Consider the following 23,633-nt stretch of genomic DNA (forward strand, 5'->3'; position numbering starts at 1 on the left):
TTTTCCCCCTCTTTTTATGAAAATAAGAAATACTACAAAGTGAAAAGAGCATCATTGCTTGTGTCTCCTGACCTATCGTTTGTGCTGGGGACAGATTGGTCTTCCTGTCCACAGCTCAGGATGATCAAGTCACTCCTCTTTTAAGCCCTCTCAGGGAAGTTCAGTTGCAGTTGGAACCAACTCAAAGTTCCTCATGAAGGGGAGTTTCTGGAGTAGCCTTGTCTCACTGCAGCTTCATCTTCTGCCTGGCCTCATCTAGCATCTCCCCAAACCACTAGTCTTACCTCCAAACATTCAGTGTTTTACTGCAGTGTATTTTTTCTCCTTCTCTTTACTCTTAATGTAAGTTCCCATGTTGCCATCCTATTAATTTAACTTCTATTCACTTTTTCAGGTCTGTCTCATTTTCTACTTTCTTTTTATTTCTTTGAGGATGTTTTATGGATGAGATATAGTCAATTTGCAGCTCTTCACTAAAGGGACAAATTGACTGTGTCCTCCTCTGTGTTCAGTGTTGTACTCAGTATTAATCCAATCTTTAGATGTCCCTTTACTAAGATACAGTTGCATTTTGGGGCTTAGGCTTTTTGATAATGGTAGTAGGAAAGGGGCAGGAATTAAAGTTAAAGGAATTTAATATTTAATAACCTCAATTTTACATGCATTATGAACTAATAAAGGAATATTGAGTGACTAATTGGGAATAAAAGAATCATGAGGAAAGTTAAGGGAAGTTGTAGAAAGAGGTAAGAATTATTTCATTGGGAAAATGAAAATAATCTTCCAGATATCTGGGAAATTTCTTTACAAAATGATGGTAATATGCTTTTCTTTTCATTCAAACTTTGAACAAGAACATGGAATTCTAATGGGTGCCTGTATATAAGAGTGAAAGTATTTCTTGGTAGTATGTAGCCATTGGTACTAGAATCAAGAGTATATGAAGACTTAAATGGTAGAAAGTTATGTCATTCAATCAAATAGTACTTTAGTAGTTTTGCACTAATACAAACCTATCAAAATGAAGGAACGTTTTTTACAAGTACAAAGAAAGAAGTAAAACTTCACTCAGCATCTTGTCAAAAAATGTAAAATGGGAATTTAGAAGAACAAAAAAAGAGATTCTTCAATCTGGAGCTATTTAGGACTGACCTTCCTGGAGAGAATAGAATGGGATGAATAAGCTTAATGATGATTTAATGTAATCTCAAGGAAACACTTATGTCTTGGTTTAGAGTTGTCATGAACATATTCAGTAAAAAATTCTTGAATAATGTTTCTGAGTAAATTGAGCTATTGAATCCTAGTGATTTATTGACATTTTGTGAACAAAACCCAATGCAAAAGTACTTGAACTGGACTGCAATGAAATTAAACAGAATTCTGCATTCTTTTCTTAATAAGTAGTTGAGAATTTATTAGAGGTTTTTTTTAAATTATTCAATCTAACATGCTGACAGATACGTTATTATAATCATGTATGTATTATTTTTATTTTATTTTTAAGCTGGATAATGCAGATGAGCAAGCAGCCCAGATCAGAAGGGAACTTGATGGTCGGTTGCAGTTGGCAGAGAAAATGGCAAAGGTAAATTATTCACATTGACATACTATACCACATTTCTTTCCTTATCTAGATTTCTGTGAGCTGAGAGTGTAGTTCATATAGGAACTACAGGATAGTCAGGAAATGATAATTTGTTATTTTTCTCCTACATGTCTACCTCTTAATCCCAAATATCTGAATGTAAATTATCTAAGTGGAGCAAGCTCTCCATTTTGGATATCCATCCTTAATGTGCCAGATGTCTAAATTCAGTGATAACTTTCATAAATTTTTCGTAAAGCAATCCTTGATTTTGTGTAGTTGCTAGATTGCAGAGAGTTTCAGTGTTACACTAAGCAAAATAGAATCAGGGAGAAAAATCTCCTTGTGAAATCATGTAATATATTCCAATATACCCAGCACAGTGCTTGGCAAATAGTGATGCCAATCAACATTTGATTGAATTATTAAATCATTAAAATATAATTTGAGAAGTATCTAGGACAGAATCTGACAGGAAAAAAGTGTGTTCTCCATAATATTCTAGTTATTTGGATTTCAAAAAAAGCTGTGAGTTTCTTTTTAATACTTACGTGTTTTCAAAGGAATGGACCTTAATCACCTAAACCATTCTTTAGTGTGAACTGATGGATTAATTTACTTTAATGATATAAAAATTTTAGTCTTTGCCAATAAAATTGGGGGGAGAGCATAGGGGAGGGGGACAGGGAGGAGAAATGACCCAAACAATGTACGCACACGTGATTAAATGAATAATAATTTTTTTTTAAATTGTGTATATTGCTGTGGATTGCTCAGAGCATAAGACTTTCTCCCTTTCCCTTCTGCTAATCAAAAGTTTTGAATAGTTGATGGACAGATTTCCAGTCTCTCTCCTTTTCATAAAACATATACCAAAGTACACAAATGTTTAGTTAGCAGCTCAGTGAATGTATGTATACACACTCTGTAGAACTACCTCCCAAACCAAATTAGTAAATTTTTCTAGTGCTTGGGGAGATATATCACATACTGTCTTTAACAATTAAATTTTTGTGCTTCTTCTGAGAAAATGTGCATTTATAAATATACAGTATGTTTTAAGAATGCTAATACTGTGTTTATCTTAACATAGAGAAAAGATTTAAAAAATGGATAAATGATATGTGATTAGCATCTCTATGTAATAAGAACTTAAAACACCCTTGCCACTCCTATCTGATTCTCCCTGGCGATCCTAGTATTTTGTTGTTGTTGTACTAATTGTCAGAGTTTATAACCCTCTATGGTAACATCCTGTGTACTGTTCTTTCTTACTTTAATTCTTTCTTTTGCTTACCCTTCTTATTGCTTGGTCTTCTCCATGTGCATATATAATTTTGTACACACACATATATATATTTGTTTGCTACATTGTTTTAATTCACAGTTCAAGGCCAGCCAGGGCAAATACTTCACAAGACCCATCTCCAAAATAAACAGGACAAAATTGACCAGAGGGGTGGTTCAAGTGATAGAGCGCCTGCTTTGCAAGTGTGAAGCCCTAAGTTCAAACCCTAGTCTCATCAAAAATGAAAAAAAGAAAGAAAGAAAAAAGGAAAGATATTAGAGATTTAAAGAGAAAGCTAAAAAAACCACAGAGAGCAATCTGCTAATAGGGATGACAGTAGGTTGTGAGAACCAAGTCAGAGATACGGAGGAAGACTCTCCAAAAGAAGGAAGACATGATGCTTTAAACTCGGGGCTGAAGAGTTATATTCACATACAAAAAGCAGTTATCAAGGGGACATGCTTCAAATGACTGTCCTTTGGACGTTTAAAGAGGCACTGAATCATTCTAGAGATTGCAGTGTGGAATTCATAGGATACCTATAGATTGTACCTGAGACTGGCACCTGGTCATAACTCATACTTGCTTTTCCAAGGGCTTGACTAAATGTGGATGCTGTAGTATACAGTTTACATGATGTTCAATAGTTACAGGATGAAAAGAAAACCCTCAGATTTGTTCCCAAGTTCCTATCTGAGGTGGAGAATGTGTTTTGTGAAGCTCTGGACTGGGTCATGAGAAAGGGTCAGTTTGGAAACAGGAAGGCTTCCCCTGTAAGGGACTCTATTAGTTTCATTAGAAATGTTGATAAGCTGGGAAAAGTTAAAAGAAAGAAGTGAATCAGATGGGGTTCAAAGGGAAAAATAGCTTGAAAAATGTTACATTTTAGTGGAAATATGGTTATAGCTCATAGAGATGTGTTAATCACTCCCTACTTGGTGAAATTTTATAACATTCATAAGGCTGTTTACAATCTACTGATCTTGTTGCATTATAGTCATTCCATAATCCTATGAACCCATAAGGGAAGACAATATAATGAATTTTATACACAAAGAGATTGGAACACAGAGAAGATTACACACTTCATGCTTCACCAAGACAGCATAGCTGACAAATGACTTAAATAGTTCTCAAAATCTGGCCCTGACTCAGTCCCTTACCCCCTGCTGCCTCTTTAGACTGATAAATTCAGAAACATCTTTTATTAAGGTAACAGTTGACAATCAGTAATGCTCCATTCCATACTTCACAAAGCACCACAATATAATAATAGGGCAAAAATCTGTTTTAAGAGATAGTGATACTGACTTTGGTATTTTGGCCAAGTATTTTGGTAATTAGGAAGAAGTAAGGAAGATATGGACAGAGCAGGAAAGACCTGTGGCTAAGTCATTACATATTTTTAGTGTCTTTTTTTTTCTGTGCATAAAGTCATTAAGCAATATTGAACATTTCCTTTTATATGCAAGCACTGTTAGGTGCTTGGGATACCTGCAGACAAATGTAGTTGCCTTGAGATGAGAACAAGACAAAAATACAAGCTGTTAGAGCTTGTATTTTATTTAGGAGAGCCTAATGATACCAATAAACCTGCCATGTCCCTGAATTTCGAAAGGTGATCATTGCTTAAGAGTGAAGGAAGAGGGAAGGAGTAGTTAAAATTTTCAGTCAAGTAATCAGGACAGACAAGTTTTTGGTAGAGCTATCTTTATTGTTTTTCAAGCCATGTTAAATTTTTCTCATACCACATGTAAAATTCATCAGAAAATCCTTTTGCTTCTTCCTTTAAGTATTTCTAGAATGTGACCATGGTTGCCATTTTCCTGCTTCCACTCTGACTCAGTCACCATTGTCTGTCACTTGCATAAGTGTTCTTTCTCTAGTCTCCGAGCTTCTACCCCTGTCCCCAAAACCAGCAGCCAGTGATTCTCTGCACAAAATCTTGGGATGGTTCCCTTGTCACAGAGAGTAAAATGCAAAGTCCCTGCAGAGGCCTGCAAGCACCTGTGTGATTGGTTTGTTACCCTACTGGCCTATCCTCCACTAAGCTCCCACCTTTGTGCAATCCCTTTCAGTTATGGTGGCCTCCTTGTTCTTCCTGCTACAGTGTCTTTGGCCAGACTGCTCTTATTGGCAGCTGATCTTTCACTGACATTCATATGGCTTGTTCCTGTATTAGTCAGGTTCAAACAGAACCAATAGGAGATCAGATAGATGGATGACAGAAAGAAAGAATATGGTGATACAAATAAAATAGAAATTATATACAATACATACATATATACACACACAAATACATATTAGCAGACAGAGAGAGAGAGGGGGAGAGAGAGGGGAATGGATGAGGGAGGTTGAGATTGAGAGGGACTGATTTCAAGGAATTGGCTCATGAAGTTGTAGAAACTGGTAAAGCCAAAATCCATAGGGCAAGCTGACAGGTTGGAAATTCAGGCAAGAGTTAATGTTGCAGTATTGAATCTGAAATCTGTAAGGCAGGCCAGAAGGAAGGAAATTCAGGCAGAGCAGTCACAAGGTAGTCCCAAGGTTGGAAACCTTAGCCTTTGCTCACAAGGTCTTCAACTGATTGAATGAGGCCCAGCCACATATAGGAGAGCAATATGATTTACTCAGAGTTGATTGACTGTAAATGTAGACACATCAAAAAAAAAAAGTCTTCACAGAAATACTAAGAGTGGTGTCTGACCAGACAGTGGGGTACCTTAGCCTAGCCAAATTGACACATACAGTTAATTGTCATAGCTCCTAATGTGCTTTAATGTTCAAAGGTCATGTTCTTATTGAAACCTTCCCTAACCATCCCATTTAGAATTGCTACCCCTTCTGGCCATTCCCTCTACCCCCTTCCTGAATTTTTCTACATCATAGTTACCACTTTCTTAAATATAAAATGATTTCATATTTGTGACATTTGTCTCTTTACAATAAAATGTAGGCTCTGTGATCATGGGGAGTTTCTCTATTATCCTCGTGGTTGCATCCCAAGGCCTGGAGCACAACATACCACTGATACAAAGTGAATGTGTCTTTAATTGCTCCATCATCTTCTGCAGCCTCTTCAACAAAAACTGCTGGGAAAACTGGTTAGCAGTCTGCAAAAAACTGAAACTAGATCCATGTATATCACCCTATACCAAGATTAACTCAAAATGGATCAAGGATCTTAATATCAGACCCCAAACTCTTAAGTTGATACAAGAAAGAGTAGGAAATACTCTGGAGTTAGTAGGTATAGGTAAGAACTTTCTCAATGAAACCCCAGCAGCACAGCAACTAAGAGATAGCATAGATAAATGGGACCTCATAAAACTAAAAAGCTTCTGTTCATCAAAAGAAATGGTCTCTAAACTGAAGAGAACACCCACAGAGTGGGAGAAAATATTTGCCAACTATACATCAGACAAAGGACTGATAACCAGAATATACAGGGAACTTAAAAAACTAAATTCTCCCAAAACTAATGAACCAATAAAGAAATGGGCATGTGAACTAAACAGAACTTTCTCAAAAGAAGAAATTCAAATGGCCAGAAAACACATGAAAAAATGCTCACCATCTCTAGCAATAAAGGAAATGCAAATTAAAACCACACTAAGATTCCACCTCACCCCTATTAGAATAGCCATCATCAGCAACACCACCAACAACAGGTGTTGGCGAGGATGCGGGGAAAAAGGAACCCTCTTACACTGTTGGTGGGAATGTAGACTAGTACAACCACTCTGGAAAAAAATTTGGAGGCTACTTAAAAAACTGGACATCGATCTACCATTTGATCCAGCAATACCACTCTTGGGGATATACCCAAAAGACTGTTACTCCAGAGGCACCTGCACATCCATGTTTATTGCAGCACTATTCACAATAGCCAAGTTATGGAAAGAGCCAAGATGCCCCACCACTGACGAATGGATTAAGAAAATGTGGTATCTATACACAATGGAATTTTATGCAGCCATGAAGAAGAACGAAATGTTATCATTCGCTGGTAAATGGATGGAATTGGAGAACATCATTCTGAGTGAGGTTAGCCTGGCCCAAAAGACCAAAAATCGTATGTTCTCCCTCATATGTGGACATTAGATCAAGGGCAAACACAACAAGGGGATTGGACTATGAGCACATGATAAAAGCAAGAGCACACAAGGGAGGGGTGAGGATAGGTAAGACACCTAAAAAACTAGCTAGCATTTGTTGCCCTTAATGCAGAGAAACTAAAGCAGATACCTTAAAGCAACTGAGGCCAATAGGAAAAGGGGACCAGGAACTAGAGAAAAGGTTAGATCAAAAAGAATTAACCTAGAAGGTAACACCCACGCACAGGAAATCAATGTGAGTCAATGCCCTGTATAGCTATCCTTATCTCAACCAGCAAAACCCCTTGTTCCTTCCTATTATTGCTTATACTCTCTCTACAACAAAATTAGAGATAAGGGCAAAATAGTTTCTGCTGGGTATTGAGGGGGGGGGAGTGGGAGGGGGTGGAGTGGGTGGTAAGGGAGGGGGTGGGGGCAAGGGGGAGAAATGAACCAAGCCTTGTATGCCCATATGAATAATAAAAGAAAAATGAAAAAAAAAAAAAAAAAGCCAGGGCTACTTAGAGTTCTGAATTATTTGTAGGACTCTCACTCTTTTCTCCCATTCAAGAACATACTTTAATTGAAAGGGAAAGAGGATACTGGTAAGGTCAAAATAGCTGTGAATCTGCTGTAATTTGTACTGAAATTAATACTGAATTATTAATACATTAATACTGAAATACACTTCAGTATTTTAGGTGTAACTGTGACCAAATCTATAACCAGCAGTTAGTTCACTTGATGCTATTATCCTGAGTTTAGAACTTAGAATTAATAGAGATTGAGTACCCTTTATCCTAAGAATTTGGGAACAGAAATGTTTCTTATTTGGGATTTTTGAGATTTTGAAATATTTGCATATGCATATATAATGAAAATTCTTAGGTATGGGACCCCAGTCTAAACATGAAATCCATTTATGTTTTAGATATCCCTTAAACACTTGGCCTGAGGTAATTTTATACAGTAGTTTAGTGAACCTGTGTTTTGACTTGACTCATTACGTATCATGTATAGAACTTTCCATTTATGGCACCACGTAGGCACTCAAAAAGTTTTGGTTGTTGGAGTATTTCAGATTTTCAGATTAATGATGTTAACCTGTATGGAAAACAAAGCAGTGATCAGCTTGGAGAAACTCCTTAGTGGTATGAACCCCAGAAATTGTCTAATTAAAGGTTAAGAGCACTTAAGAAAAAGTGACTGAAGTTAAAATAAAGGAGAACTTTTTATGAAGCAAACATATTGTTTTAATATATCATGTGTTTGAGCCACTAGTGTGCCATACTTTATAGGGAATTAAATTAGAACATTTAAGCAATAGTTTATGGGAACAACTCACAGCTAAACAACTAGAAACTAGCCCTGTGTCTGATTCCATCTAACTTAAAAGGTCAGATTTAGCAAGTATGCGGTATACTGATGTGAGGTACGATTGGTTTGTTTTTTCCAAGTAAGGCCACAAAAATAGTATACCCATAAAGTTCATGATATATTATTGATAAATCTCAAAGCTTTAAAGGAAGATTTGTGAGGTTTTTTCAAAGAAAAAGTAAAATTCTAGTATAGTCTATTTCCTAAAAAGCTTGAAAATACTGATAAGTCAATGTTGGCAGTACTCACCAGTTTTCTCTTTGACAGATAATGAAGTGTTTTTAGCTAATGCTAAATAAAGTTGGTTATTTTTTTCATGTGCAAATGCTATTTTCCATTAAAAATAACCCCTTGGAAATTTGAAAGCAAAATTGGTGCAGCTAAACTTTTAAATATTTGCCTTTTAAGATACAATTTTGAAAGGCAAAATTATAACTTCCAAAGAAATATAAAATGAACTTGTGGTAATGATTTTATTGAAGGCATATTAATGAGCAGTCCAGTTAAATGTGAAAACCGTTTGATATTGAGAAACAGGGTGTTTGGGGGGCATTGTTAAGATTCACAGATTAGTTACAAAAGTAAATTTTTAGCACATTTAAATTGTAACCGTTGGGCTATTGTGCTCACCAGACAAACATTGTTGTATCTTTTCCAGACAAAACTCTACAAGGTACCATGTAACTTCACTGTCTGAAACTTTGAATCAATAATAAACAATGAGTTGATCTTAGCACATCTCTGCTAATGATCAATGGATGCCCTCTGTGCCCTGTGCCACTGAAAGAACCTGCCCCTCATCTTTCTGCCTCATTTCTGAGTTTCAGTGGCTTTTTTTCAGACAGCTTTTAAAGTTAGTCCTAAAATATAAAACTACATTTTTATTGTTTATTTTACTTTTTTCCTTCTTTGTAATTAAGAAACTATTCCAGGCCTACTTTGTTTTCCCAAAGGAAATCAAGAAATTCTATACCTTTTCCTGAGAATGCAAACTTGCTATTTTGGGTATGGCTTCCAACCGTAGAGCAGTGTTAAAAGGATGTTTAAGAATCTTCTTTGGGAAAATTAATCATTAATGTAGATTTTTAATTTCTATGAAAATATACAATTTAATGTTGATTTTATATGTAAATTATTTATAAAAGGCATATATGAAGCTTATATTGGGGAAAAAGAAAAACAGTTGGCCTGAAACTCCGGGACTGATTTATGAGGTGGTGCTGGATGTTCCTTCCCATCCCATGGATGAACTGGTGCAGGCAAGTCAGGGGATAATGAGGTGCTGGTTGCCAATAGCACCCTGGATGCATCCCAGTTGTGCCAGAGCTAATTTCTTAGGTGAGATTTTGAGCAATGGCAAGGAAGCAGCAGGGAAGGCAGTGGTTTTTTGGAGCATTAGGCAATCACTTGAAACATGGATGCACTAAGTCTTCATCCTCTGGCCAAGTTTTGTACAGGGAGATATACATTATGCTGGGCTCAATGTTGTGAAGCTGTATCTCCTCTACTTTTCAGAGAGAAGAGCCATGTGCCAGGTTGGCAAAGATTAAAGAAAGAGCCAGGAGTGTCAGGGAAAATGATCTCTTATTTGCGTTTGGGGGAATACAAATTGGTATAATCTCTAAGGACAATTTGGCAGTAACTAAATATAAATGTTTTGAATATCCTTTTAATTGAGTGAAAAAAACAGGAATTTTATTACAGAGGTAAAAGATTGAATGGCAATGTTAATATACTTCAGAAAGAAAAGGGAATGTTTAAAATTGTTACTATTAATCTCTTTTCACTAACAGATTTTTTTTTTTACCAATAACTGGCCTTCTACTTTAAACTTAACTTTTTCTAAGTCTTTAATAAAAAAAATAATAATAAAAAACCCCTGGATTTTGGACTGAAGATATTTTTTCACATTGGGGTGATGTGAATATTAGCCAATCCTAAAAATACGTCTATATTGTTCAATAATATGGGGTTTTAATGTGAAGGCTTATGCATAAAAAACATGCCATCCTCCAAATGCACATCTGTGGTAAGAGAGATTTTGTTAAAATATTTGTTTCCAGCTAGTGAAGCAGTGTGTTCTCAATGTTCCTTGAACAGAATTGCTCCAAGCATTTCAAAGATATTAGTGACTAATCAATATTCATTTATATTCTACAACTTCTCACTTCCCTATTTCTTATAGTTTCTTTTTCTCTTATGCAAACCTAATAAAAAATAAAGTTAATTTGAAAACATACAATGTTACTCAATTTGCACCACAATGATCCCCAAGAAGGTATAGAAGGTACCTTTCAATATAATCAAAATTGACAAAGCCTGAAGCTTCTAAAGAATAGAGAATAAAGTAGGGTTGATACATTGTATGGAGAGTGTCATCATTTTCAAGACAGTGGAGTGTATGCATCATATGCACTTTTCTGATAATATTGACATACGGCTTGTATAACATGATTTTAAATTTTGTTTTTAAGGAAAGAAGATTTCCCACATTTATAGCCAAAGAAATGGAGAGTATGTATATAGAAGAGCTGCGGTCTTCCGTGAATCTGCTAATGGCTAATTTGGAAAGTCTTCCAGTTTCAAAAGGTGGTCCAGAATTTAAATTACAAAAATTAAAGCGTTCACAGAATTCTGCATTTTTGGACCTAGGAGATGAGAATGAGATTCAGCTGTCAAAGTCTGACGTGGTCCTGTCCTTCACCTTAGAGGTAAGTGACTCTCCGGTGCTCACATTTGTCAGCATGAAGTGGGCTGCACAGTAATTTCTGTTGACCTTTGTTATAACATTTAGAATTTGAAGTGGTGCAGTATGTTTTTGAAAATGTTAAATTGCTCTTCATTTGCTGTACAAACAGGTTATATACACAATGGAATGCAAATTATCCTTTAATCATAACAACAGTACTAGAATTAAGAAGTGAAATAACCAAATTTTGATGCATGTCTTATGCACGTCTGTCTTTTATTACACTAAGCTGTTTTAAGTTCATTGTTAAAGTAAGCATCAAAACACACTGGGTTGAAATAAGATTTAAACATATAAATGAATTCTCTCTAATTTGGAAACTCCTTTCTGGCTTTTGATTAACCTTGTTTTTAATCTACTTCCCTGTCGGATCATCTTTTTAGAATGGAATCAAGTAAATCGGTTGTAGTACACAATATTGAGTAGTATAGATGATGAAAGAGAGAGAGAATTCCTTTCTATGACTTCTACTTTTATTATAGGCACAGTAAATGTCACAAAGAAAAAAGAACAAATGTCATGCATTTAAAACTGAATTACATGAAACACCAGCATTTTTTCCCTTTTATACAAATCCTTGAAAACACTGGCAGCCAGCCCAATGCCTGTAAATGTCTTCCATGATTACATTTCTTCTTGCTAATCTTTGCATATGGCTAGTCTACTCTCAGTCTCAATCTCTCCCTCTCTCTCTCTCTCTCTCTCTCTCTCTCTCTCTCTCTCTCTCTCTCTCTCTCTCTCTCTCTCTCTTCCAACAAGCATCTTTAATACCTAGGAGAAAGAAACTTATGTGAAATACACAATAAAAGATAATATAATAATGAGAAGTGTCAGGTCATCGTTTGTCTTAAACTCCATGTGTTTCCTCTGCATGTTTCTGCTTTAAAAGCAAATGTTAGCAATGTCAAGCTAAATTTATAGTCCTCCCCAAACTTTTATTGAGGCTTGTAGTTCCCTCATTTTGTTATATTCTCTCTTAGCTGGTTCCCAGTGCTGCTATTTTAACTTGTTGATTGACAAAGGAAATCACACACAGTCTTAGGGGGCAGAGTTCAAAGTTTTTTCGTTAATGCTAGACTTGCTTAGTTGATGGCAGAAAGAGCAAGTGTCTACTTGCTTTTTTTTCTTTTTTTCCTCCTTTTATTTGATTTTAAGCTTGAGCTTAAGACAACTGCCTCTCCTGCCCTTAATTTCCAGGCTCAGGATCTCATTGTCCCTCACTAGATTAACTTTCGTATCAGAGTAGAAATATGTGACTGCCTTCTAACTCTGTACTTCATTTTGGGTTTTCCTGATGGCTTTGCTGTTGGGTTTCCTCTCAATCTCTTCAGCCTCACAATATACAAGTGTTTAATTTAGAACCACATGTTAATCACATCAGTGGTACCTTCTTCTTGTTTCCTCCTGCAGATCTTTTGCTAAGGGAAATAAAAAATGCTAACAACTTTTTAAAAAAGATTTTGTATAAAAATTATTTAAGTACAACATAAATTTTTTCTCACAAGAGGTGAGCCTTTCAATTGATTAAAAAAATTGTCAGTCTATCAGGTGTTATTCAGCTGACAAATACATTTTGTGATATGTAAGCCTACTGTTAGCTACATTCTAAACTGAAAACGCAATTCAGAACATTTTCTCTTTTTTCTATTCAAAAGTCTTCAACAAGCATAAATAATTAATGTCTTAGGAGTTCTGTTTTCTCTTATGAAAACAAAATCAGGCTGATGAGTTAATGTTTAAGTGAAGTTATGAATTGCTCTTCTATACTTTACTTTAGTACCTTGTACTAAAGTGGGCTGTTGAATTAATAATATAATAGTGTTTGGAGGACAGTATAACCTAAAACTTCCTTTTGTGTCATCTGAGAGCTTGCATATTTATGAAATTGCTTTGACAGCCTATTGCTATGTCTGTCTAAGGCAGATATTTTGCTACCACAGTAAAATACAAATCTGTTTTTGGGTGCCCACAGTATTTTATTTAGGAGTTATGTGTCCAGCAACAAAATGAAATCATGTTAAGTTTGTACCTGTAGACACCTGAGAGAATGATTGCTAGTCTTCTAGCCACAGGGCTATGACATCAGCCAAGCTCATTAACAAAACTTGGTCCTGAGATTATAGATTTGGGTGGAAAAAAATTCATAAAGGCCAAACAGTTAATCCAGTTTGGAGCTCTGTCATTTCATTATGTAGGCTTAGACCTGGTCCAGTGGAGAAGCATTGTTTTCTAAGTACTGAATTCTGGGTCTAATGAATAAAGTGTAGATTGGAAAAACGTTGCTCAAATTTCACCTTCTCTTTAAGATTACTGTCCTCCCTTCCCTTCTTTCTTTTTATCTGCTCCCTTACCAAGCTACTTTTGTAGCACTACTTACTTCCTAACCTCTACTTCAGATGTTTATCGTGTTGAGTATTTCCTGGCCTTTGCTACTAGGATGCAAACTGCAGGAGAGGTACACTTTTTCTCTCTTTTCCATTTACTGAAGTATGAAAAACACCTAACCAGTGCCTGGCACTCAGTTCTCTCAGTAAATATTTATTGACTTAAGGATTTTTATGGTATTAAATCAGGCAGATAGATGTCAAAGATTACATTTATATCTTTCTGTTCATGAAGCATTTAGAAGGAATAATGAAGGAAAACAATCTGACTCACAGAGCACTAAGCCATACAATGATATGTGAAAAAAAAGTAAAACTACAAAAGCAAGAGTTTATGAAGTTATGAGTCTGTGGTATATGGGGTATCTATGCATGAATATAGTTGGGTTTCACATTGAGCTTTTTCACTGATATTAGGCTAGCAGACCCTGTGACTTCTCTGCATCTGGTAGTATGTTATTCCCAATTTCATTTTCATTTTCTTAGAGGCTTACATGTTTTCTGTGTAACTCAGAAGCATGTTATGTAGTGCTGCCTTTGTTTTTGCTTCTAGGACAACTTTAGCTTTTTTCTCCTTATTACATTAGCCACAGTGAGAGTGAGAAGATGCAGCATAGATCAGCTTTATTTTCTGTCATTCCATTATCAAGTTTTACCGAATTGGTTGAAACTGTTACTTAAAATTAGGTTAGTTGATGGCCCGTGGAATTGGCTGCCTTTATCACTAATGATTGAGGTTAGCTGTATTTGCTACCTCTCAGAAATCAGTTCTGAGTTGTGTTGTTTTATTTGTATGTACATAGTCATCACAGAATTTATCAATTCTGTGGGATAAAACCTTCTGGGCACAGTTGGGAGCCTTGTTTTGAGGAACAGAATGGTGTGTATTGTCTGTTTTTGAAGCTCTGTTTATAGTAACTTGTAGTAAAGGTGGCAGAAATAATTTCAAGCAGACTTTTGCTTTCTTTTTTCCTGTCCATTGGCTATTATACACCCTGCAGAAGTGGCAGGATGACAAGAATGATGTGAAATAGGAACCAATCTTGCTAAGATTTCTAGACTTATCTTCTGACCCACAATTCTTTGGTTTCATACATATTAAATGATCATTAAAATTTTTTATCACTGAATGAAAAAGTCAGAATCATTGCTATCAAGAAATATTTCGTTTTTTTAGGAGACTCTTTATTGCTGCTTCGATTTCAGTAGGTGTTATAGATCTGCTTAGGTGGTTAATATCCTCTTGGTTCAGTTTTAGATGGTCATAAGTATTTAGAAATTTGTCCATTTCTTCAAGATTTTCTAATTTATTGGAGTATAGGTTCTCAAAGTAGTCTTCACAGATTCCCTGGATTTCTTTGGTGTTTGTTGTTATCTTCCCTTTTTTTGTTTCTGATTTTAGTAATTTGGTTCTTTTCCCTCCTTATTTTAGTCAGATTTGCCAGGCTTTTGCCAATCTTGTTTATTTTTTCAAAGAACCAGCTTTTTGTTTGGCTGATTTTTTTTGTATGGTTTTTTGGTCTCTATTTCATTGATTTTGGCACTTGTTTTTTTTTATTCATATGTGCATACAATGTTTGGGTCATTTCTCCCCCCCCTTACTCGCCCCCCTTTCCCAGCCTAACCCCTCACTACCAGACAGAAACTATTTTGCCCTGATCTCTAATTTTATTGAAGAGAGAGTATAAGCAATAATAGGAAGGACCAAGGGTTTTTGCTAGTTGAGATAAGGATAGCTATACAGGGAGTTGACTCGCATTGATTTCCTGTGCATGTGTGTTACCTTCTAAGTTAATTCTTCTCGAACTAACCTTCTCTCTAGTTCCTGGTCCCCTTCTCCTATTGGCCTCAGTTGCTTTAAAGTATCTGCTTTAGTTTCTCTGCATTGAGGGCAACAAATGCTATCTAGTTTTTTGGGTGTCTTACCTATGCTCTTCCTTGTGTATTCTCCCTTTATCATATGATCAAAGTCCAATCCCCTTGTTGTGTTTGCCCTTGATCTAATGTTTGCATATGAGGGAGAACATACAGTTTTTGGTCTTTTGGACCAGGCTAACCTCACTCAGAATGATGTTCTCCAATTCCATCCATTTACCTGCAAATTATAACATTTCATTCTTCTTCATGGCTGCATAAAATTCCATTGTGTATAAATACCACATTTTCTTAATCCATTCGTCAGTAGTGGGGCATCTTGACTGTTTCCATAATTTAGCTCTTGTGAATAGTGCTGCATTAAATATGGTGTGCAGGTGCCTCTGGAGTAACCTGTGTCACATTCTTTTGGGTATATCCCCAAGAGTGGTATTGCTGGATCATATGGTAGATCAATGTTTAGATTTTTAAGAAGCCTCCAAATTTTTTTTCCAGAGTGGTTATACTAGTTTACATTCCCACCAGCAGTGTAGGAGGGTTCCTTTTTCCCCACATTCTCGCCAACACCTGTTGTTAGTGGTGTTGCTAAAGATGGCTATTCTAACAGGGGTGAGGTGGAATCTTAGTGTGGTTTTAATTTGCATTTCCTTTATTGCTAGGGATGGTGAGCATTTTTTCATGTGTTTTTTGCTGGCCCTTATTATTTTTTTTTCTTTTTCTTTTATTATTCATATGTGCATACAAGGCTTGGTTCATTTCTCCCCCCTGCCCCCACCCCCTCCCTTACCACCCACTCTGCCCCCTCCCTTTCCCCCCCACCCCCTCAATACCCAGCATGCTGGCCCTTATTTTTATTACTTCTCTCCTTCTCCTTATTTTGGGTTTTGCTAGTTCTTGTTTTTCTAGGAGTTTGAGATGTAGCATTATCATTTATTTGAGATCTTTCTGTCCTTTTAATATATGCACTCATGGCTTTAAACTTTCTTCTTAGGACTGCTTTTGCTGTGTCCTATAGGTTCTGGTAGGTGGTATTTTCATTTTCATTAACTTCCAGGAAACTTTTGATTTCCTCTCTTATTTGTTCTATGACTCACTGATGGTTGAGCAATATGTTATTCAACCTCCAAATATTGCATTGTTGTTTTTGTTGTTGAGTTCTAGTTTTAATGCATTGTGAACAGATAGAATTCAGGGGCTTATTTTTTGTTTTCTTGTATTTGCTGAGGCTGGCTTTGTGCCCTAAGATATGATCTATTTTGGAGAAAGTTACATGGGCTGCTGAGAAGAATGTGTATTGTGATGATGTTGGATGAAGTATTCTGTAGACATCAGTTAGGTTCATTTGATCTATGGTGCAGTTATTTCTGGGATTTCTTTTTTGAATTTTTGTTTGGATGACCTATCTATTGGTGATAGGTGGGTATGAAAGTCTCCCACTTCCACTGTGTTGGAGTCTATACATGCTTTTAAGTTCTTGAGTATGTTTGATGAATTGGGTACACTGACATTGGGTGCATATAGGTTGATAATTGTTATTTCCTTTTGGTGTATTTCCCCTTTTAGTAATATGAAGTGTCCTTCTTTATCTTGGTTGACCAATGTAAGTTTGAAATCTACTTTGTCTGATATAAGTATTTCTACTCCTGCCAGTTTTCAGGGGCCACTGGATTGGTAAATCTTCTAGCCTTTCACCCCAAACCAGTGTTTAGTTCTGTCAATAAATGGGTCTCTTGTAAACAATAGATCATGGGATCTTCCTTTTTAATCTAGTTTGCCAAGCAGTGTCCTTTGATGGGGGAGTTGAGTCCATTGATGTTCATTGTCAATATTGATAGGTATGTGGTGATTCCTGTCATTCAGTTGTTTTGTTGTTTAAGGATTTGCAGCTGAATCAGTGCTATTCTCTGATTACTTGTCTTTTGTTCTTCTGTGATTTGATACTTCCCATCCTCTCATGGCTTTGTTTGCTTTCATCTTCTGTGTGCAGAATTCCTTCTAGAATCTTTTGTAGTGTTGGTTTCGTGGTCATATATTGTTTAGTTTCTGTTTATTGTGGAAGATTTTTATTGCTCTGTCAATTTTGAATGATAGTTTTGATGGGTAGACTTTCCTAGGGCTGAAATTATTTTCATTCAGTACCTAAAATACCTCACTCCATGCCCTTCTTACTTTTAAGGTTTCCGTTGAGAAATCTGCTGTTATTACAGTCTTTAATATTCTTTCTCTGTTCTCTGTGCTGTGTTGTTTTAATGATAATATGCCATGGGGAGGATCTATTTTGGTTAAGTGTGTTTGGTGTCCTGCAGGCTTCCTGTACCTGAATGGGCAAGACTCAGGAAATTTTCTGTCATTTTATTGAATATATTACTTATTCCTTTGGCTTGCACCTCTTCTTCCTCAATGCCTGTGATTCTCAGGATTCATCTTTTGATGGAGTCATTGAGTTCTTGCATATTCCTTTCACGACTCTTGAGTTGTTTGACTAAGATTTCTTCTGTTTTTTCTTTAATTTCTGTTTTATCTTTGAGCTTTGAGAGTCTGTCTTCCACTTGTACTAGTCTGCTGGAGTGGCCTTCCACTGTATTTTTTGTTTATAGGGACTTTTTATTTCCAGGATTTTTGTTTGATTCTTTCTTATGAGATTTTCCATCTTTGTTCTGCTCCTCTTTTCTATTTTGTGTTGTCATCTTTAATTCATATATCTCTCTTTTATAAGAGTCCTTTGTTTTTTTAATAATTTTATTTTATAATGTCCTTTGTTTCACTTTGATGTTTATTGAAGTCCTTTCTGAGTTCATTTATTTGTTTCTGTGTCTTCTCATGTTCTTTATTTTTGCTATCTTGAAATTTCTTGAGTGCATCTTGTATATTCTGGTAAACCAAGTCTAGTATTTTCTCCATGAATTTTTCAGAGATTTCTTCTAAGGTTTCTTTTGAATTAGATCCATGCCTGTCACCCTGTACTAGTATCAACTCAAAGTGGAGTAAGGACTTTAATATCAGACCCAAAACCTTGTAGTTAGTACAAGAAAAAGCAAGGAATACTCTGGAATCAATAGGTATAGGCAAGGAATTCCTCAATAGAACATCAGCAGCCCAGCAACTAAGAGGAATGATGGACAAGTGGGACTACGAGAAGTTACAAAGCTTCTGCACAATGAAAGAAATGGTATATAAATTGAAGAGACCAACCACAGAGTAGGAGAAAAATATTTGCTAGCTGTATATTAAAGGACTGTTACAGGGAGCTCAAAAATCTAAACTCCCCAAAAATCAATGAATCAATAAAGAATTGAGCAACTGAAATAAATAGAACTTTTTCAAAGGAAGAAGTTCAAGTGGCCAAAAAATACATGAAAAAAATGCTCACCATCCCTAGCCATAAAGAAAATGAAAATCAAAACCACACTAAGATTCCATGTCACTCCTGTTAGAATAACTAGCATCAAGAACACCACCAATAGCAAATATTGGCAAGGTTGTGGGGAAAAAGAAACCCTAATACATTGCTGATGGGAATGTAAGCTAGTACAGCCACTTTGAGAAACCATATGGAGGATTCTTAAAACAGTAGACATATTGGTTCATTAGTTTTGGGAGAATTTAGTTTTTTAAGTTCCCTATATATTCTGGTTATCAGTCCTTTGTCTGATGTATAGTTGGCAAATATTTTCTCCCTCCCTGTGGGTGTTCTCTTCAGTTTAGAGACCATTTCTTTTGATGCACAGAAGCTTTTTAGCTTTATGAGGTCCCATTTATCTATGCTATCTCTTAGTTGCTGTGCTGCTGGGGTTTCATTGAGAAAGTTCTTACCTCTACCTACTAACTCCAGAGTATTTCCTACTCTTTCCTGTATCAACTTAAGAGTTTGGGGTCTGATATTAAGATCCTTGATCCATTTTGAGTTAATCTTGGTATAGGGTGATATACATGGATCTAGTTTCAGTTTTTTACAGACTGCTAACCAGTTTTTCCAGCAGTTTTTGTTGAAGAGGCTGCTATTTCTCCATCATATATTTTTAGCTCCTTTGTCAAAGATAAGTTGGTTATAGTTGTGTGGCTTCATATCTAGGTCCTCTATTCTGTTCCACTGGTCTTCATGTCTGTTTTTGTGCCAGTACCATACTGTTTTCATTGTTATTGCTTTGTAATATAGTTTGAAGTCAGGTATTGTGATACCTCCTGCATTGTTCTTTTGGCTGAGTATTGCCTTGGCTATTCGTGGCCTCTTGTGTTTCCATATAAATTTAACATTAGATTTTTCAATCTCTTTAATGAATGTCATTGGAATTTTGATGGGAATTGCATTAAACATGTAGATTACTTTTGGGAGTATCGACATTTTTACTATGTTGATTCTACCAATCCATGAGCATGGGAGATCTCTTAAAAAACTAAATTCTCCCAAAACTAATGAACCAATAAAGAAATGGCACGTGAACTAAACAGAACTTTCTCAAAAGAAGAAATTCAAATGGCCAGAAAACACATGAAAAAATGCTCACCATCTCTAGCAATAAAGAAAATGCAAATTAAAACCACGCTAAGATTCCACCTCACCCCTGTTAGAATAGCCATCATCAGCAACACCACCAACAACAGGTGTTGGCGAGGATGCGGGGAAAAAGGGACCCTCTTACACTGTTGGTAGGAATGTAGACTAGTACAACCACTCTGGAAAAAAATTTGGAGGCTACTTAAAAAGCTAGACATTGATCTACCATTTGATCCAGCAATACCACTCTTGGGGATAGACCCAAAAGGCTGTGACACAGGTTACTCCAGAGGACCTGCACATCCATGTTTATTGTGGCACTATTCACAATAGCCAAGTTATGGAAACAGCCAAGATGCCCCACCACTGATGAATGGATTAAGAAAATGTGGTATCTATACACAATGGAATTTTATGCAGCCATGAAGAAGAACAAAATGTTATCATTCGCTGGTAAATGGATGGAATTGGAGAACATCATTCTGAGTGAGGTTAGCCTGGTCCAAAAGACCAAAAATCATATGTTCTCCCTCATATGTGGACATTAGATCAAGGGCAAACACAACAAGGGGATTGGACTTTGAGCACATGATAAAAGCAAGAGCACACAAGGAAGGGGTGAGGATAGGTAAGACACCTAAAAAACTAGCCAGCATTTGTTGCCCTTAACGCAGAGAAACTAAAGCAGATACCTTAAAAGCAACTAAGGCCAACAGGAAAAGGGGAACAGGTACTAGAGAAAAGGTTAGATCAAAAAGAATTAACCTAGAAGGTAACACCCACGCACAGGAAATCAATGTGAGTCAATGCCCTGTATAGCTATCCTTATCTCAACCAGCAAAAACCCTTGTCCCTTCCTGTTATTGCTTATACTCTCTCTACAACAAAATTAGAAATAAGGGCAAAATAGTTTCTGCTGGGTATTGAGAGGGGGGGAGAGCGAGGGGGCAGGTAAGGAAGGGGGTCGGGGCAGGGGGGAGAAATGAACCAAGTCTTGTATGCACATATGAATAATAAAAGAAAAAGTTAAAAAAAAAAACAGTAGACATAGATCTGTCCTAGGGATATACCCAAAGGAATGCAAATCAGGTTATTACAAAGGCAGCTGCTCACCCATGTTTACCGCAGTACTATTCACAATAGCCAAGCTATGGAAATAGCCAAGATGCCCCACTACTGCTGAATGGATTAAGGAAATGTATTTATATACAATGGAATTTTATTCAGCCACAAAGAAGAATGAAATTTTGTCATTTGCAAATAAATGGATGGAACTGGAGAACATCACCTTAAGTGAAGTTAGCCAGGCTCAGAAGGCCAAAAATTGCATGTTCTCCCTCATATGTGGATTATAGACCTAAAACAAATGCAGTAATATGGGTCTCACCCTAAGGGGGAATGCGCACGGGAGGAATAGGGAAAGGGAAGGAAACCTAAAACTTGAATGTGGTTGATGTGTTCACTGCAGAGGAGTGAATATAGTAATCTTAAACTGGCAGAGGCCACTATGGGAAGAGGACCAGGAAGTAGCGAAGAGGTCTGGTAGCGATGAACCAATGTGGGTTGCAATACACAAGTGCATGGAAGCAATGCTAGGAATCTCTCTGTATAGCTATCTTTATCTCAAACTAACAAAAACATATCTTATGTTTTCTCTTCAACAAAATTGGAGAACAAGAGGGTAGAACAGGTTCTGTGTGAGGAAGGAGATGGAGAGGGCTCAAAAAATATATACACCTGTGAGTAAATGTAAAAAATGATTAAAAATATATTTCTTCAGAAACCACTCTTGTTCCAAATAGTTATTCACTATGCCTTCTGTAAATAGAGGCAGATTATAAACGAGGTGAAATATTGTGATGTTCCCAGATAAATACATCAGTTGGTCTTCCTCATTTCAGTTCATGCTGCTACTTCTGTGTATTGCTGAGTACTGACAACTTGACGTGTTATTTTTAAATCGTTTTCTCTTTAGATTGTCATAATGGAGGTTCAAGGTTTGAAGTCAGTCGCTCCCAATCGAATTGTTTACTGTACGATGGAAGTGGAAGGAGGAGAAAAGCTGCAGACAGACCAGGCTGAAGCCTCAAGGCCACAGTAAGCTAGCTGAAAGAGATATTTTTGGTTTTTATTTTTCTTTCAAAGAAATGTGTTTTATTTTTTTGCACAATTGTGTGGTGTTATACGCCAAATATATTATTTAATTAGCTTTGTCTCAGCTTTGTTGAAATCTCTATGCACCTTTCTGGATCATGATATTATAATTAGAATATTGCAGAATCCCTCTGTACTTCAAACAGAAAACCCAACATACAGGTGTGAAGTAATCATTAAGCAGTAAAATGTAAGTCATTTATAAAGAAAGTGTGAGATGGTACTGTGTGTTATTTCAAAGGTAGGGCCTATCCTGTTCATTTTGTTGGAAAGTCCTCTTTCTACTTTATGGTTCTGTGGTGTGGTAAAGGTAGATGCCTTGGATCTGTGCAATGACTTGGAATATTTTAATGAGTAGGCTTACATTAGAGAACTAATGACTGACTATGGTAAATCAGATGATAAAGCTCTTCCTTGATGACCATTTAATGTTTTAGATTCTGGGAATGATTTTAATTAAATTTGGAAAATGTTCTCTGTAATTGATTCAAACTCTGGAAGCATCACAGTCTCTGGAATAATAGCCTGTCAGGCCTGAGGGATTCAAATGAACTTGCCTGTCCTTCATTCGTGCACTGCCTATAGAAAACATTTTTTCTCTTCTGTTTAATCTTTGTTTAATTTGTCTTACATTTTAAGACTGAGGATTTTGTTTGAATCTCTGTTGAGATCCTAGCTAGCAATGGTTAGGCACTGAAGGTATAAAATGAACAAGAAATTTGTGTAATTTGTGTATCTTTAGAGCAGGCAGTCTAGCAGGATGCAGAGGGTTAAGTATAACAAGAGAGAGGTGCACAGAGTATCATGGGGTTGTGAAGAAGCAACTTCTAACTGGACTTTTACAAAGCCCTACAGGTCTGCCCTGACCAGACTCTCATTAACCCTGGGACCTCACCTCCTCCCTCTCTTGCTCTGGTCCTCTACTGTTCATTCATGCTGGATGTCATGAAAAGTGTCCACCCATCCTGATTGCCATACTTTCTTTTTCTTCTGCCTGTTCTCTGCCATCTTTTCCTTGGCATTGAGGAGTTCAGTTTAAACATCACTTCCAGGGGATAAATCTTCACTTTAGATAACCAAGTGGGAATCAAATGTTTTCTTCTCATCACTTTTTAAATTCTGAATCGTCAAATTTCTCATCTGTTTTTTATGCCATGTGTCCTCTTGAGAAAAGGGCAGCAGTGGTATCCTAATTCGTCTTCTGTCATAGTACCTAGTAGGCATCCATCAGAATTTATTAATTCAGCTTATTGAAGTCATCTGTGTGGCTAAGTCACGGTACATATTTGAAGGTAACACATTTGTGTATCCACCAAGTTGTGCAATCATCACCAGCATCAATTATGAACATATTTATCATCTCAAAAAGAAACTGAACTCTTCAGCTGTCAGCCCCCATCTCCCTAGTCCTAAGCAACAACTAATTTACTTTCTACCTATACAGATTTGCCTATTCTGGATATTTCATATAATTAGAATCATATAATACGTATTCTTTTGCCTGATTTCTTTCATTTGCCGTAAATGTTTACATCTTATAGCAAGTATCAGGGCTTCATTTTTCTAACTCAAAAATACTCTATTATATTATATGTATTGTATGTATGTAATACATACACAACTTAT

General features: G+C 36.4%; 1 protein-coding gene and 1 pseudogene across 10 annotated transcripts in view; both read left to right on the forward strand.

The window, feature by feature from the left end:
• Positions 1-23,633, forward strand: part of Cadps2 (calcium dependent secretion activator 2) — a 546,589-nt gene that overhangs the window by 236,165 nt on the left and 286,791 nt on the right. For all 10 annotated transcript variants that reach the window (XM_074064310.1, XM_074064326.1, XM_074064319.1 and 7 more), the window contains exons 4-6: positions 1,508-1,588; positions 10,825-11,061; positions 21,829-21,950. In XM_074064310.1, the coding sequence (XP_073920411.1) occupies positions 1,508-1,588; positions 10,825-11,061; positions 21,829-21,950 (440 nt within the window). The remainder of the gene's footprint in view (positions 1-1,507; positions 1,589-10,824; positions 11,062-21,828; positions 21,951-23,633) is intronic.
• Positions 2,645-2,769, forward strand: LOC141421071 (U8 small nucleolar RNA; annotated as a pseudogene).

This window comes from Castor canadensis, chromosome 2 (genome assembly GCF_047511655.1).
Source record: "Castor canadensis chromosome 2, mCasCan1.hap1v2, whole genome shotgun sequence".
Lineage (NCBI taxonomy): Eukaryota > Metazoa > Chordata > Mammalia > Rodentia > Castoridae > Castor > Castor canadensis.